This window comes from Pteronotus mesoamericanus, unplaced genomic scaffold (assembly GCF_021234165.1).
Source record: "Pteronotus mesoamericanus isolate MK-2021 breed Mesoamerican mustached bat unplaced genomic scaffold, CSHL_Meso_final contig_291, whole genome shotgun sequence".
NCBI lineage: Eukaryota > Metazoa > Chordata > Mammalia > Chiroptera > Mormoopidae > Pteronotus > Pteronotus mesoamericanus.
In genome coordinates, this window is record NW_026555124.1 from 2,852,342 (window position 1) to 2,870,543 (window position 18,202).

General features: G+C 35.8%; 1 protein-coding gene across 1 annotated transcript in view; it reads right to left on the reverse strand.

Moving 5' to 3' along the window:
• VRK2 (VRK serine/threonine kinase 2) overlaps positions 1-18,202 on the reverse strand; it is a 92,370-nt gene that overhangs the window by 11,189 nt on the left and 62,979 nt on the right. Inside the window, exons 9-12 of the mRNA XM_054575417.1 lie at positions 11,545-11,665; positions 9,227-9,285; positions 5,323-5,489; positions 54-218 (exon numbers count right to left, since the gene is read on the reverse strand). Of these exons, the coding sequence (XP_054431392.1) occupies positions 54-218; positions 5,323-5,489; positions 9,227-9,285; positions 11,545-11,665 (512 nt within the window). The remainder of the gene's footprint in view (positions 1-53; positions 219-5,322; positions 5,490-9,226; positions 9,286-11,544; positions 11,666-18,202) is intronic.

Genomic DNA, 18,202 nt, shown 5'->3' on the forward strand with positions numbered 1-18,202 from the left:
CATATGCTATTGTAACATTAAGGAAAAGAAAACAAAAACAAAAAACCTCTCACCTGAGCTGTTCCATTGTTAAGCAATTCAGCTGGCGGCTTCTCCTCTTTCTGCACTTTTCTCCGCGCTGGGTACGAAGCAGCACTTCTCGCACCGGGGACATTTTTTTCTACAAACCTATTTTGCATCTGATTGACTTGCTTTGTTGCCACCCTTCGCAAATCGACCTGTTGATATAGAATAAGGAGTAATATATAAGGAAAACTTTTGACGTGTAAAAAAATGCATTCATGTCCAGATTCTTGAAAATTCTAAACTTGCCAAGCTTTGAAAAAAAGAATATAGAGCAAACCCACAAATGGGCATTAGAGGAAAAAATACAGCAGTTGGCAAAATCCTGTGACCCTTTCTCATCAGTAGGACAAGACCAATTAAAATTAGTGTTTCTGTTGTGCACTCTTTAGAAATTATCTCTACAGATAATTTGCTTATTGAAAACAGCATTTTTACAGAAAACTGTCACATTTTAAAACTGCACATGAATTTATTATTAACCTTTGCTGGGAGTGGATCTCGTATATCTTTTTAGTGTAAATTCTTAATAATTAGAATCTTAGTTTTTTATCACTGAAGTGAGCCTAATTAATGTGAATGTGTAAAAGGAGCTTATAATGTTGCTTACTTTTTTTTATATACAGGTAATTTAACCTTTAGGCCGATGAATAACAGTTCATGTCATCTAACACCGTGTACCAGTATCAGAGGTTAAGTTCTACAACAAGCTTGCTTCTGAGGTTTCTTTTTCACACCGTGGTGCTATCTGGGGGATGACTGACTCTTAATAACCTTGAAGTAGACAGGGAAATAGAAGGGCAGATCTCTCAATACAGTTGGAAGACGGAAAGCCACTGAAGCTCCTTATGTGAAGTACTTGTTCAGCAGCTTCATGTTTACAGCAGCTGCAAGTGCCATCACCTTTTTTCATGGGTTAAATAGGGGGCAGGAGACAGGAATGGTACAAGGGGAAATAATGGAGTAGCCAGTGCCAACACAGAGAATGAATTACATTGGCTGGGCAGGCAGAGCCCTAATTTGTAGTCTCTCAATTTTTAGCTTCTATTGCCAAGTGTGTTCACCCCTTCCCTTTAAAATAGGCTGTTGTTTTGTGGCTAGGTCTGAGCTGTCACAACATCAGTCTTTATTCATCCCTCCTCCCAGATCCTGGCTTCTCAAAGGACGGCAAAGCCACTGCCTTTCGGTAACCTGAAAATTGAAATTGTTTCCTAATCACTTAGGGGTTCTTTGTTTCCACCACTCAATCCCCCCAAATGACTGGGAAAATTCATGTGTAACCACCTCCTGAGCCACTCTTCCGTCTTGGCAATAAATGCTCATCACACCACTGGTGTGAAACAGTTTCCTAAGGCTGCTGTACACAGCTTTATCCTAATAAAACACTGGCTTGCCAATCACCGTGAAAATGTGTCCTGCGGTAGAAAGGATTAGTGGAGATACTGCGTTTTTTGGTGCTGCCTCTGTGCCAGGCACGTTAGGTCTAAGATGCTCTGCCCTGGGAGCCCCTGCTGTACAGAGATGTGGTCTAACAGGTTCAGGGCTGCGTGAGGTGCGCCTGCCGTCAGGCGGTGGCGGGCAGGCTGTGCTGCCACGGGCACTTCTACCTACTAAACAAAGTGACATCCAGTTTATGCCAAAGCATAAACTGTCTCTTTCTAGGGAAAGTTATCGAATGGTAAGAATGAAGTGGCATGATTAAGTTTAACCCGTAACTGTGAACACAGTAAACATTTTTCTCAAAGTTACACAAAATACAGAAAACACGTGGCATCCCACATGATCAAATAAGAGGGTACTATCCAACTGTGTGTCATTTTGAAAAAGTGGCTATTCAAACAAGGTACTTTTTATTTAAATTTCTACTAGTACTTCACACCGTTCTACAAAATCAGGAATGCTTTTGTGCCCTTCAAATTTAATGTGCCAAAAATGTGCTTATGGAGAGTTTATATTCTACTTTTCTCACATACATAAAATAAACACGAAGACAAGTTTACTTTGAGCATTAAAGCTCAAGAGATTTTAGTAAACTTTTAAGTTCAGTACAAAGATTACTACTACCAATAATAATATATTTGCCCCCATATTTGCTGCAGGAACCTCCAATTTAGGGTGAATGCAGGAACACACTTTTACTGTCTGAAATGTGGGTTTACTTGAACATGTTAACTCTGACCAACTCCTCTTCCTAGGTAAAGCATTTAGGAAAGACAGTGCCTCATTGTGCCCAGGTATCTACACTATTAAAATATGGATTTCGGTATCACCTTAAGGAAGGAGATACTGATAAACTGATAAAAGGATCCACTACTGGCTCTTGAAGAAACAGCTTATTCCAGGGTTGAACTGGGACTTCAATAATGCTGGTTTTTCAGTTCGTCTTTAGCATTCTCATCTGGGAATTCTAGAGCTTTAGCTCACCTCAGTAAGCACTTGTACTGAAATATGGTTTCCTTCAGTGAATTTTGGACATTAAATCCCAGTGGATAGCATAAATAGACTGTGGTAGTAGCCCTGATGATAGATTCTCCTAATTTGTCAGTGCTACCTCAGGAGCCGTCAGAACTACTAGAGAGTGATTTCAGCTATACATATTGTCATTTTGATTGAGGAAAATACCCCCAAAGATTTGCTTTTCAGGGAAAAAGTATCAACGTCTCTGCTATCCTGACAAAAATTCATTCCCAATGTAACTCCAGTAACAGTATTCGGGGACTTTAGGAAGAAGGCCCAGTTTACAGGGAACAGTGTGTGATACGTAGTAAAACCGAGTATTGAAAAAGTACCTCATTTTTCTTTTGCAAAAAGATGATATAAGTTTGCTGAGATTCTTGTGGTGATATGGTATTTTCTCATACCTAACCAAAACATATTTTTAAGAATTCTAAATTTAAAATGTACAGTCACTTATATTGAGTGAGATAACATTTTAAAAAATTAAACATTCATAACTTTCCTTTGAACACCTGAACGACAGAAACATTTTATTTACCTAACTGTATACATTTTCTAGTCCACTGGCTTTTTAAAAATCTTTGTCTAAAAAGTACAAGTCCAAAGTTCATTCATTAAACTAGAATGATCCATGTACAGAGTAATAAGAAATGTTTTTAAGGGGATTCTGTGACTAAAAAGGAATTTGGGGCCATGTGATTAATATTCATTTTGGACTTAAAATTGTATTTGTTATGGAAAAGATCAATTGCAGAAACTATCCTATACTGTATCATGCAAAGGGGCGGAGTATAGGACAGTTTCTATGGTTATACATAGCTTTTGAACATTTTCAAGTTTGGTTTTTTCAACATCACAAAATCTGTAAACTTTAAAAATAAAAATTAAGATACTAAGGTTTAGCCACATACAGAGAACCTATATTTTATAGTACTATTAAACGTATTTGTGTACTTAAAATATTAGAGAAACAAAGTTATTACCCAATAATATTGATATGCTGTGAAATCTATCTCCAAGTCATCATAATTTCCATATACTAAGACTGGTCATATTGTTAACAGAAATTAACTAAAGTCTTAAGAATGTATATCACTCTTAGTGTTTCCTTTTTACTCATAATTGAAATGCTCTAATCAAAAGAAAAGAATGAAATATTTTTGATTGAGGCTCACTGCAAAAAATGTTTTATGTTCTATTCTCTGCACATATAATGGTTTCATAACATCCTTTGAATTTGATGAAACTGAAAATTCTGATGAATAATTACAATTTTACATCAGAGGATACAGCTATTGGTTTTTAAAATGGCTTCTTTTATATTTCAATTAAGTTTATGAAACTGAAAAACTACAAAAAAGGAAAAAAACCTACCTAAATTAGAGTAGATTAAATGGTGACCATTATTGCAAGGGAAATACTATGTCAAGGAAATGGTTCTTTGTTTTGTTGCGAAAGTGATAAAAACACAAAAGTCAATAAAACTGTTAAAATAAGTCTCGGTAATTACCAAGATCAAAATCCAGTGGCTTTTTATTAAACATGAACTTTTGTTCTGCCTGCTGCAATAGTAAATAGTGCTGACAATCGGTTTGTGAGGCACTCGCTACAATAAAATGTAATTGTATCATGAGAGAAAGGTGACAATCAGGAGATCATGAAAAAATTACATATTCTCACTGGTAGTTAATTAGCCATGCAAAACCTCCTCAAACAGATATTCTCTTCTATTAGGAATGATTACTATGCAGGCCTACAGATGTCAATACCACAGTCATTCAAATACTTCTTTCCCTACTAATTGAAGGTTGTAAAGCTCTGGTGTCAAGGTTTTGCTTCCAAAGAGCTAATTTATGACTAGAAGGATATTTTATGTCTTCAGTTGCAGCAGCTACAAAATTCAGCAAATCAGAACCATCTGTGCACTGATACTTGACTCACCATTCATCTAGCAGCCAATCAGTCACATTAGTTTGCATCCTGCATTCTTGGCTCACGAACACTTGTGATGATCCAAAGTTCACAAGAAATATTAAAAATGAATGGCATCCTGATCCTACCTTATTATACACGCGTGAGGGGAAAAAGTCGTCCCATTTTTTTATTTTTTTTTTGCATGTGGACAGTGTCAAGGAAGAAATGGACATTTAGTCGCCTGTCCAGTAATGCTTCTGACAGCAGTCTCAGGTTTCCCTCACACTCTTAAAAAATGTTTTGTCCTAATTCTTTGGTATCATTTCACGTTTAATTCTTTTTTCAAGTTCTAACTCTTTTTTGTTTTTTTTTAAGTTGATGTAAGGGTGTCAGTTGGAAGACAGCAGAGTAAAGGAGGAGATGCGACTTTTTAAAAATAACTCCTTTTTTAAGGAATTGTTTATATATTGAAATATCAGCACATACAAATAATCTGCTTAAATCTAAGAGTATTATTGTTACCGCCAAATTATGGCCAAATTTGTATGAAAAAAGAGGAAAACAAAATTTAAAGAAAAGCAGTAAATAAAGGTTTTCATGAAAAGTCAGATTAGCCCTAACCTAGTCACCTCTCTGAGGTCAGCAATGACTTCGTTTCTTTAACAGTATACAACAGAACACAGAACCTACTATTTTTCTGTAAGAAACAATATGTCAAAATCAAAAGAACTTTCAACAAAATTTCTTAGAGCTGAGTTAGAGGAAAAGGAATTAAATATAATACGCAAGAAACCAGGTTGTCAAACTCATTTGAAACCTAAAACAGCCTCATTTGGAAGAACGCTTCACAGAAGGCAAGCATAAGATCCCAGGACCTACGTTACTTACTTTGTGATCGTTTGGAGTACGCACATTCACATTCTCTCCTTTAGTGGAAAATTCCAACGGTCCTAAAGGTATTCCACCTGGGTTCAGAATTTTCTTGAGCATTTGATAGTTTGGCTTTTCATCATAGGCTAAATTATGAGCACATACCAAATACTGGGCTATTTCACCTGTGAAGTATTAAATTTTTTACATTACGTTCATAATTGGCAAGAGATGTCAAGGCCCCAGGATCCCCAAAATCTATTTCTCTCTTACGCATACACACACACATTCTGAAGAAACTAAGAATAAACAATTCAGTGAAAAGCACTTTTTAAATGATATCCAAAAATGACTGAAATATAGAGTGGCCTACCGATTTGAAAAGATCAGAGAAACTGGTAATTATTTTACACATCTTTGTTGACATTTATAATTCACTAATCTTATTGAAGGAAGCAAATTTTTTAAATTATAGTTAGAGATTTTGATTTATGGGGTGCAACTACTAATAACTACCTGAGTAATACAATAGATCAAACATTTTTTTTTATGTTGCAGTTTTAAAAATTCAGTTAAAAACAACTGTTATTTATTATACATAACCTTACTTTAAAGGAAAAAATCATTCCAAATTTTAATTAAGGCTTTGATTCCGAGATTATAACAGTTCATTTAGAAATGGCCTTGAATTGCATGTGTTCAGCCATGACTGACTGTAGACCTCGCCAAGTCTCCCTCACGACCTCCACACCCAGCCAACCCAATGCATCCAGGGCACAGTCTCCCCGACTCACTGCAGAAGGACGAGAAGTTGCACCTTTTATTTTTTTCTCTACTGGAATCTCCTGCCTAGGACTATAAAAGTAGGTCTCCCTCCCCCCAAAAAATGTATGAACTATACACTTTTAAATACAATTAGAATTAGTACCCAAAGGTTACAAACATAGCAGCCTTAAAACAAATGTAGTTCTTGCATTTTTGTTTCATGAAGGTTCAATCTAGAACTTAGACAACAGTGATACTACCGTGCACTGTTTAAAAAACGGGCATGTTTTCATTTCTTTACGGTGACAATTCTTCATGGTAAACTAGTCTTTACAAGCCTCTTTCCTTCAAAAACTTATTACTGAACCAGACACAAGTACTTCCTACTTTATCCTGTGGGAAGAGAATCTTCCTGTGGGAAGCCTGGTGGGTTGGCAGGAGTGACTTCCTAAGCCTTCCCTTCCCCTCCAGGCCTACCGCCATTCAAACGGGGAAATGCAGAGAAACCGGGTTTCACTGCCCACCGGGAAAAATTCCATAAGGACTAGTCATCATCTGTGTTCCCTCTAGGAAAGCGAGAGAGTGACCACTATATACCACATTGTGCACAGCTATTTTTCTAGGAACATAAGGCTAATGTGACTAAAATGAGAACTCTTGGCTCGTGTGTGTGTGTGTGTGTGTGTGTGTGTGAGAGAGAGAGAGAGAGGGAGAGAGAGAGCGTGTGTGTGTGTGTGTGTGTGTGTGTGAGATACTGTGGCAGTTATACAACCTACTTTTTTCCTCTCTCATGTATAAGATACATAAAATCTGTTACCTAGCATTCGCTTAACCAGATTTCTATTAACTATCAAGTGCTGAGGTTTTATTTATTACTCATGTTTTCAGGAGCCCTTTGCGGGCATCTAATTCCTGAAGGGATGATCGAGGAGGAAAAATTAAATTACAGTCACTGCTATTTTAATATAAATATTCTGTTGTTCTTTGGGCCAAGATCGGTAAGCCAAGTTTGGTATATATATTGCAATTCAATTAACCAAAATACCCCAAATGGAGAACAGAGCTGAGTATGTTGGGAACACTTTTCACAAATCACTGTTAGAAGACAATGGAAGGCTCCTGGCATTCCACCAGCTGACAGCAGCTACTCTGCAAAGCCTTCACGGGGCTGGGGTTTGAGAAAAACAAGGACCTGGTGAGGAAGGACAGGGAGGAAAAGAAAAGAGCCACCTCTGTTACAAATTGATTATTATAAACATGATGCTGAGACTGTTGTGATGTAATGCCAGTCTAAATGTTAGCCTTTCAAGATCTGGACTTATTATATTAAATACATTTTTTAATTTGCTAGCACATTGCTAGAGCTATAAAACAAAATACTTTGAGTACTATGCAATTATGATATTCTTGAACTGTCTGTTTCTTAAGTTGGTGAAATATTAAGTATCATTTCAAGAGATAGAAACGTTTGAAACTACTATTGCTGCAGTGAGTTGGGCATGCACGCTGCCAACTTCTTGGCTGTTTTATGAAATGTCTTAGTAATAAACCATTTGTAAATCAGTTTAATTTTCCTGCTTACAATACCCATTCTTCTAAGCATAACGAACTTAAGAGACCTTCAGTTACTATTAAAGGTTTAATGTTTTGTGCTTTAGAAATAGAAGTCTGCATTTTATAAAATAATACTATACACTCAAATGGTTTGTACAGAGAAAGAGGAACCTGGCATTCCTGCCTCACTCACCTCTTCGTGTCACCTAGCTCTAGCAAGAGGAGTGGCACAGGATACGCGCTGGCCCGCAGGCGTTTATCGTGTATAACCCAGCGCACCTGGGCATTCTTTGCTAACCTGAAGCTGAACAGTTACCTTTTGTGCAGGAGGAACAGGAAAGGTAAAGGAGATATGCAATTAAAAAAATTCTAACACCTTCCCAGCTCTCTTTTTTGCTGTCTTGTCAGATAAAACACAAACTGTATGACTTGGTAAAAATGCCAATAAGAGTATTAGTCAAAAAGGAACGTTGGCCTTTGGACCAAGTTACTCAGTGCAGTTACAAAAATGAAACGCTACCATCTTTCAACCCATCCCCCCCAATGAGAATATTCGACTGTTCACCCCACTCCATCAGAAGAAAAGGGACCCGGGACATGGGGAGGCAGACTTAGGGGTCCTGGGAAATAGAGGGGGGAAGCAGATCTGGTTTGTTCCTCTTGTTTCCTATGAAAATGAAAAGTTTGCTTTCTTGTCAAAGAAGGGCTACAAACATAAGTTTAAGATGATTTACCTCTTTTAAACTCTCAGATGGAAACTGACACTATTTGACTTTAGCTAGAGGGTCAGTCACTTTTCTAAGGCAACTAAAAGCTACCTTTGAGATTGGCCAATATAAAGAGAGAACAAGATTCACTCTGCTTATGTGCCTGAGAAAAAGCAAGCGTGACAGCCAAAGAGGGCGCTTTTCTGTGAGACCACGTGACCCAGTTAAACTGGTGCTCACTGTGCCCAGCATGCATTGAAAATGACAGGCACTTAGGTAATTCTGAATTGACTTATTATTTTTACTCATAATACTGTCAATTAAAGAATTCCAAAAATGGTCTATACTAACTTGAAAGGGAAAACTATTTAATGCAACATACCTCCCAGTCCCCAAGTCACAGGCCTGTGTGGGCCCCTTGCCAATCCGAAACTTTGGTGCTGTACCCCAGGGTCTCAAAGGCATTCAAGTGTGTAAGGACTGGTTTTGTTGTGTTTCTTTTTAAATTACTGATTGAAAGTAGTCTTTCCTTAGGTCAACTTTATCTTCTTTCAACAGGATATGGAGGAACAAAGATACAAAGTCAACTCTAGAAATATCAGATAAAGGTGACTATTAAACCTGGGCATGATTCCCATAAAACACATCTTTAAAAAAACCCAGTCCGCAGAGCCCGGAAAGCTGTCTAAATGTTTTTGTGCGGCATTCTTGTGTTCTAATGTCAAAAAGGATCTAACCAGTCTCTGTTCCAGCAACCTATGTGTAACCCTGAAGAGGTCCCTCCCATCCCTATGGAACGGGGGTGGGTGGACTCAACAAAAGCTGCCACACAGGAGTGACCGATGTGGTGGCCTGTGAAGCGTATCGGAGAAGGTGGGAGTTATCATCAGACTTACAGCAGCTGCTTCCAGAAGGAGCCCATTGAAGCACTGACTCGGGGAGCTCATCCAACAGACTAAAACAAAACAGAGTAACACACAATGAATTTGTTTGCAATCCTATGATCCCCTGCCCTGATTAGAAAGCAAAACTCAAATTCTGTGTTGGTGAATCACCAATACCTTGACTTTCAGGAGTTTTCTCATCTACTGGTAATGGATAAGGCAGAACGTAGGTGTGGGGAAGATCCCCCAATTCTCATTGACCAATTTTTATATCAGTCACCTTAAACTACATAATAAATGCTTTAATTGTTTACATGGGTAAAATGCAGAAGTAGCAATATCTAATTTTTTTCTTAGAAACAAGAAAAAATACCTAGAAAAACTGTATCTGGATTTTAAGAATATTTTTCCTCAAGCACCTACCCATTGGACAGTGTTTTATGCTATCCTATGATTAAACAGGTTAACAAGAAACATCCAAAAGACAAAACAAAGAAGCCCCGATATTCTAACAATTTTCAGTATTTTAAAGGGAATGAGTACAACTCCTTTAAGTTGCTTCAGCCACAAATATAAAAACATTCAACTAAAATTACTGATACGAATGTCTGATTCATGAATTCAGGCACAGGCAGAACTGTAACAGTAAGTGCCCTGACCTAAGATCACCCTAAGTCAGGAAAATAAAGGGCATGAAGGTGACACGGCATCGCGGCTGCATATGCAAGCAAATGCCCTAATGGGGAATTCAGTGTTATGCCTTCTCAGCAAGTTGAATAAATTATAATTATGTATTATACACTATAAGAAGTTTGAAAATGTCTACAGTTTACTTTAATTGTACATTTCATAATATATTAGCTTTACTGATCTATATAGGTTTTTACTAGTAATCAAACCAAAATGAAGATATTAACATATGTAAGGATCCTCAAAATGTAAATGGAGATTATATTAGCATTATACTTTATTATTTTATATGATCCCCTATTATTATATTTGAATAAACACAGAGGCATATTAAAGGTATCAACAATGAATGCATCTATATATGCATACTGATAAAAAACTAAAATCATAGTAAATCTTAATAAGAGAAAAACATACATATAATCATTAGAATTAAAATGCTAATCTTTGAAATAAAGTACATTATTCAAATTCAGTAAACTGAGGTGGAAAATTGGATACCAAGACTATTTATATATGCCCATTACTGTGCTTTGACTTGACCCATATATTGAAAAATGTCAGTTACATGGGGGTTAATATAGACACATCGATCATTGCAGTAAATAACTGATTAAATAGTTTTAATATTGACTTATATAAATGTGTTCATTTTGGGTGAGGGACTAGGATGATCTGCATTCCAAGTAAAGAAATATTTCATACAATATTCGGTATGTCAGTATTTACAAATGTAATTTGCATTATTCTGCATCTGTGAGCTAGCTTTTCTCTCTATTAAGAACCAATGCCACACTGAATTTGAAGATTGGTTTCTACGAATCAGCTGCCCCTCTTGTAAACTTCTGTTACAATATGCCCTACTTAAAATAGAGCTGCCTTTTCCAATTGTGATATCGTATGTGTGGATAACTACTGTAGAACATATATTGGTATATAATAAAAAAAATGGCTATTCTGTGCTACATGCAATTGACTTTTTCTTAGGCCTGATCAGTGAGAAAACAGTAAAATAGTAACATACTCTGTCCTCAGTCTGACCTAATTTTCATGCTAACAGATTCTAGCTGAGAAAAACTGAATGTGAAATATTAACAATGCTTATATGGCTGCAAGATTATCTTTCATATAAACACCTCATGTAAAATTTTTGTTTGTTTCTTCTTTCAGAAACAAAATATACTCCCTCCAAGACACAGGATTAAGAAAGAGCCATGTTACTCTCACTTGAAAAATATAGGCCATATTTGTCCCATTTCACATTGTTGCTTTGCACAATTAATATCAATCAGACAGAGCTCAGACTACCTACATATACTTACACAAAGCTAATTTGGAAACACTCTTCCTTGAAAATACCACCACCTACAATCTGAGCTCTGGAAAACACCATGTAAAGGAACAACTATTTCACTTTATAGTTTCTATTACAACTCACATACATGTGACTTCATAGTTGTGATCTTAATGGATTTTATGTCTGTAAGCTGTTCAGTTTTTCAAATATAATTTTTCAAATTTAAGAACTGAGCTTTGGTTATCACGTTGGGTAAATGGTAACTTCTCTGGGATCCTAACTCCCTGTAATGGCTCCCCTCAGACCTGTTGCTGCACATAATGGAATACTTGAAACTCTTTACTTTGTTTTAGCAGCCTGGACAGCCACGGGGTCCTGCAGGTTCCCTTCCCAGGGCAGCTTCCCACACAGCCACCGCAGCAGGCAGTAGCCGAGGGTTTCCAGGTCACTTCGTCTGGACAGAGCTATAGGAGTAAAGCATTGAGAGGGAGAGATGAAGGATAAGCAAATTTTGAGACATAGAGAAATCACTGGTTTAACCACTATTGATGAAATATGAAAAAGCCAAATGGGCAACGTGTTTTGTTTGTTCAGCTGGAGCAAAACTTAGGCGCGAGGCTTTTGGCTCCAGTCCACAGACAGGCAGTGACTTGTTGCTGTTGAAAGTAAGGGTCAGTTTCCTCACCTCCTCCAACTTCATCCTTCCTTAGTCTAGCCTGTCACATGAACTTGATCTCCATGGCCTCTGACATGATCCAGACAACCCATAACCTGGCACCAACACTTTCTCAAAGAGCCAAGCAGTAAAACAAAGAAATAAATGTCTGCAGCTAAATTGCTAACATATGTTCCAGGAAGTCCACGGGGTCCGCATTGGTCACGCAGAGACCCTGTGAGTGCAGACTAAACACTGATGGCCTTTTCTGTTCCACTCACACTAGCAGCATTTGAAGTGGGAAGAATATGACAAAACTGCCATCTAGTGTGCAGTATTAAAAAACAGGTCTGTCTGCAGATTTTTTTTTTTAATTAATTAAAGTACAGGATAAAATATGCCTCCTGTTTTGGGTACATGGTTCTAAAATTTTACAAATATTTTCAGATAGAAACAGCACAAAACTAAGATTCTGATCAAATATCCTGAATAGAAAATATAAAGATGAGGCAATAGTGTGCATGGGAGTGTGGGCGGAGGTGGTGGGAAGCAGATTTTGAAGCCAAAGAGAGGCTTTCAGCATTTACACGATGGCTTTTCATATAAAATGCAGTGAGAGAACATTTTTAGGACACTGCCAATATCATTTATATCAAGCTACTAAATACTATAGACTAATTCCATCACAATTTTATATTATTTTTTTAAAGTTCCGTATTTCAAAAGATGGGCAATGAAATCTAAGAAACATGTCAAATATAACAAATCCCACTGAAATAGTAATTAAAACATGAACAAAATCTCACAAAATAAACTCACTTTTGTAACCATTCCAAATTGCTATAAAACAATAGGTTGATATTTATATTTCTACCATTATTTGAATGCTCACGTGTGTAGGGATATACACTCTCCTAAGTGTCATTTGTGGCTGTTAAACTTGCTGTAAACAGGTATCCTATTTTATTATCTTTCATTAAATAAACTCCAAAAAAATCACCCAGTAAACTTGGTTTTTATTTTAAAAAGTTATCTAAGAACAATGCTCCCAGCACATCACAACTCCTTTGGTTACCGTACATGAATCATTACAAAAGCAGAAGACAAGATTGGCTCTTACACGTACTCCATCTTAACTGCTATCAGAGTACTGGACTATGAAAGGCCCTTCGGTCTAGCAGAATGCTACAGTCCCGCGAGGGCCATTTACTTTCTGCACGAGCTTCGACAATGTCCTAATGCAAGTGCTGGCTCTCGTATGAAAATAAAAACACAATCTCTAGCACACTGTTTGGTACTCATTTCTTCGGTAATAAATCTCCCATTAATAATGGAATGGTTCCGTTTGTACAGATGTGCGCACAAGCCCCTTTTCCACTACGGCAATTCCTGATTACCACCACTTAAAAAAATCCACATCCTCTAATTTTCAAAAAATTCTATTCTGGCACCTGTTTGGATGACACAAGCTACGTACGCACAAGAGGCTCTCTGAGGAAAAACAATCAAGAATTAAAATGGAATGAACCTTCTCAGTCACTCCCCCACCCTCCCACTGAGGGATTAATTGATATGAAGCTGCAGTAATGACAAGTCATTTAGATTTTTGAAGCTAGTCTTTCATAAACTGGTCTTCATTTGAAATAGCCCTTTGAGAGTTAACTTTCCTTCACTATAATGGTTTGGTCTTACCTAATTAAAATACATCATCACATTTTCAATTTTTTACTTATTTTCTTTTATTGTATAAATATACATTAATAACTATGGTTAGGCAAGAGTCTTACTGCTGTTTCCATTAAGTTCTACAGAAATACACGTAATGTTTAAAAACATCCTAAAGTTACTCTTTGCTACCATTAAAGAGTGAGGTAGGTATATTAAAAGTGTTTCTAAGTACATGTGCTGCTACCTGAAATTCCCTCCTAGGAAACGAATCGCAAAGTTTCATGTGTTTTAGTGAAGTCAAATGCTAAGATTCTACCAACAATTATGTCTTGTTTCCATCTACTGTACACAAAAAAGCAATTTTAATACCTGTTAATTTGATTAAATGTAAATACTCTAGATAATGTGTGAATATTTGTGTGAATAACACAATGAGTTGATCCTATAACTCTGACTTTAAAATACATCGAAATACAAGTGAAATTACAAAATAATAATTGTTGAATCCAGAAAATGAGTATTTTGATATTTTCTACATTATCTAGGTATTCCCTTTGAATTTCAAAAGAAATAACATGCTGAAAATAAAAAGAAAAACAAGAATTGATTATAGTTGAAGAGAACTATTAGTGACTAAGTATAAAAAATATTTTTTAAATTTGAAAGCTGAAATATACTATGGATTCTTTTGTTTCTATATCTTCATATTTCTTTTTTCATTTATTTATTTATTTTATTGCCTTTTTTCCCATTACCATTTACCCTTCATACCCTCTCCCACCTCTGCCTACCTTCTCTCCCCCACAATCACCTTACTGTAGCATACAGGGTTCTTCAGTTATATTTGATAGTTAATATAATCATTAATGGTATGTGTTTATATAGACTTTCTAAAAAAAATCAAACTATTACTTATAGCACTATTGGAATGTAGCAAAATTTAGTTATTAATATTTTTCTTCTACACTCTTGTTAGTTTCCATATATAATTTAGCATTTAACTTTTATTTAGCTTATTAATATGGAGCAATGTAAATGACTCTTTTCATGGAAAGCCTGTGGTGTTTTCAATTGCTCAACATTTCTAAATTATAAAGTATTGCTAAGAGTAACAACAATTGAAAAAAAAAAAGGCACAGGGGGGACTTGAGTCCTATACCACTAGAAAGCAGATTACAGAAACAATTGACACTGAAATGCATCATTAAAATAAAACCAATTGATGTAATGTATGCAGCTGCTACCATGCCAGGCACTCTAACTACTTTTATATTATCTCATTTAATCATCCCGACAATATAAGGTAAGCATTATTAACTCTGTTGACAAATAGAGGCTCAGAGAGGTTAAATAACTTGTTCAGTATCACAGAGCAAAAATTGACAGAGCTCTGCATTGAAATCTGTCTTTCAAATCCAAAGCCCACACTCAATTTAATAATTACTTTGCCTTATCATTAATTTTAGCACCACTCAAACAACATTACACATATTACTTCTATAGTTAGGGAATTATTTGAAGTAGGCATTTTAATTTAAAATTCCAAAAGACATACTGATTCAAAGAGGGTTCTTTTGGGAAGGAATAAACAAGCAGCATTTCCTGAGGTCCAAGCTGTATCACTAACAAAATTTTTTATGCAACTATCCCTTCAAGATACTATTTATTTCAAACTACTTCATTCTGATGAAGAAGGGCGTCTAGTTAAAACATGAATTCACAACGTGTTAAATAGTACTTCCGGGCTGGGATGAGAACAGCAGAGAAGCTACCTTAGAGAACTGGTTCTTATTCTAAAAAACAAACTGGAGTGAAATCACCTGGGCCCAATTCATCTACTGGAATGAAAGAAATTGGGAGAAAAAGAAAGTGCAAGTGTTAATCCCAAAATGGATCTGATTATTTGCCTAAAGTGTTTGCTGTTTAGTTTTATTTGTTATATAGAGCAACATTATGAAGTGTGAAGAAAAACAAGTTTGGTAGGAAATGATAAAGTGAACTTGAAAACTTTTGCCTCAAGCAGACAGGGTTTAAATGCCCCACACACTGGCTTATATTCCCCGAAGTGACACTAAGAAAGCAGAACATATCTGAATAAGATGCTCACCTCACCAAGTGAAGGGGGACTATATGCAAAACAAATTTAAACTTTAGTTTTATTTTCCTAACTAGTAACCTATGTTAGTCAGTATTTTGTAAATTCAGATGTATAACATGCTGGAAAATGGTATAGTGGCAACAAATGTTTGCAAATTCGAAAAGGTTATTAGAAAAAGGGAATGGTGTTTGACAGTGCAATTAAAATGTTAAACCCAAGTCTTCCCTATTTTTAAAATACCTTTTAAATTCTAAGCCTTAATGTTTTTTATGAAACAGTACAGCGAAGGCTTAGGAAAAGTTACTCAACACAGTCAAGTTAAAGGTATCCTACATTTGGCCAATGTGTATTCTTAACCCAACTGAATAGTTTGACCTGTGTCATGAATTTAAGTCACGCCTAAATGTTGAAATTGGGTCATGTCATGGAGAAGAAATAGTGTCTTCATTATTGTTTACAAATACATCAACCAAAGGCTATTTACAGCAGTCAAACTAAAAACAGAAACCAACAGTATTTTTTTCTGATTACTAACAGATCCAACAGAGCATATCAATAGCCTGATGGTTTCCCTTGACATCTTATAATTGAAAATGGGTTCCTTTTTTGAATCATTGTTTAAGAAGATATATCTTGTATAAACCATGTCACTTCCCCAAGTTTGGTAACATGAAAATACATTCTCAGTTTATTTCACATATATTTTGTAAGTTGGAGTGCTAAATTAGAGTGAAATGAAACCATGCAAGAAATAACACAAGACTTGGATTTCATATATGATACCAATTGGCAAAAATAAAGGAGTATATAATATATCTTTTCTTGATACTGAATATATTACATAAATAAACAGACATTTAAAATGCAATTTAGGTCTCATATTTTATGGTCATCAATGATGTCAAATTAAAACAGGTATTATACACTCAATGCACAGGTCTGAAGTATTTAAAAAAGCTCAATATGTTAAATGCAGTATATCTCTAGAGAAATTAGGTATTGACTGCATGCCTCACTGAGTAGAAAAATCTACAAAAAATCCATACACACATTGATCCAAATATTGCTTTTTTAACATTACTAAGAATGTAACAAATTTTAAAATAGTGTATTTGACACAGATATAATTCTCTTTAATTATTAGGCAACAAGCCCAAAATATGTCAATGTTTATACATGTTAGTTTTTATGAAGAATAAAAAATTAGTAACAGAAGAGATAAGCCCAACATACATTACCCTAATTTTACACTAAATGAAGCACTTCAGCCACTCAGAAAATACCTTCGGGTCATACGAAAATTAAGTTTGAAAGACTAACTGCAATTTAAAAAAAAATACAGATACACACATGTATGATAGTTCCAGAAATACCGATTCATCTGTCAATCTAGACATCCATCTCTAAATCTCTTTGGTTTGTAATAATACAAGTAACCCTGCTTTTACATAAAGCTGAACAAGAAAATGCTTAGGTTAAACTGCTGACTGGTACCTTATACAATCTCCATTATTAAAAAACAAACAAAGAAACAAACAACTAATCCACAGAAAAATGAGAGTTGGCAATGGTTTATGAATAACCACTATAAAAAGGGAAGAGACCAGATAGTCTGGTCAGGTTAATAGTCTCTGTTGAATGGCTAATTCATAAACCAGCTTCACACTGAAATCTGAATAGTTTCCTGGGCCTGACGAGGCACAGACAGACCTGACACATAACAAATGTTTTGACAATTTGAGGTTCCATTTCCTAGTGATAACTTGTTTTCTTCTTTATGTTTCCCTTTGCATTATCTTTCTAAGCATTTTTTTGATTTCTTAGTTGGACTGGTATAGAAAAGATTTTTCTAAGATTAAATTACATAGTGACTGGACTGAAAGTAAACACAAATATTTATGAATCTGACCTTCTGCATTACCCTATAGGATTTATGGCCCTGTTTATTCTGGTTCCTAGATATGGCTAAATAATTATCTCATTTCTAATAAAATCCTAAAGCAAAATGTTTTATTTTGGAAAATTAAATGCAAAATATTAGGAATGAGTTCAAACATTTGAAGATATAAAACTTTTTACATGCCAGACTAAAACTGCATATTAAAACTTAGCATATATAAATACCATACAATCTCATCTGTAAGTGGAACCCAATCAACGAAACAAATAAGCCAGCAAAATAGAACCAGAGGCATGGGAATAAAGCACAAACTGACAGGGACCGGAGGAGACAGGGGAGGGACATAACAGGGGGAAGAAGGGAAAGGGTCAAGTCAAGGCACATGCATAAAGGACCCATGGACAAAGCCAACTGGGCTGGGGCCTGAATGTGGGAGGTGGGGGATGGGTAGTGCGGGGGAGAGTAATGGGGGAAAATGGGGACCACTGGAAATTGAACAATAAAAAAATTAAAAACTTCAGCATATATTTCCTTATATAGACACATGCAGCTATGTATGTGTGCACATATGCATATATGTATACACACATATGTATGCATGCATATCTATAGGTAGATATAGATATGCCTATAAGTTAATTATAAATTCTATTTTAAATGCATTAAAGAAATCTTTATCG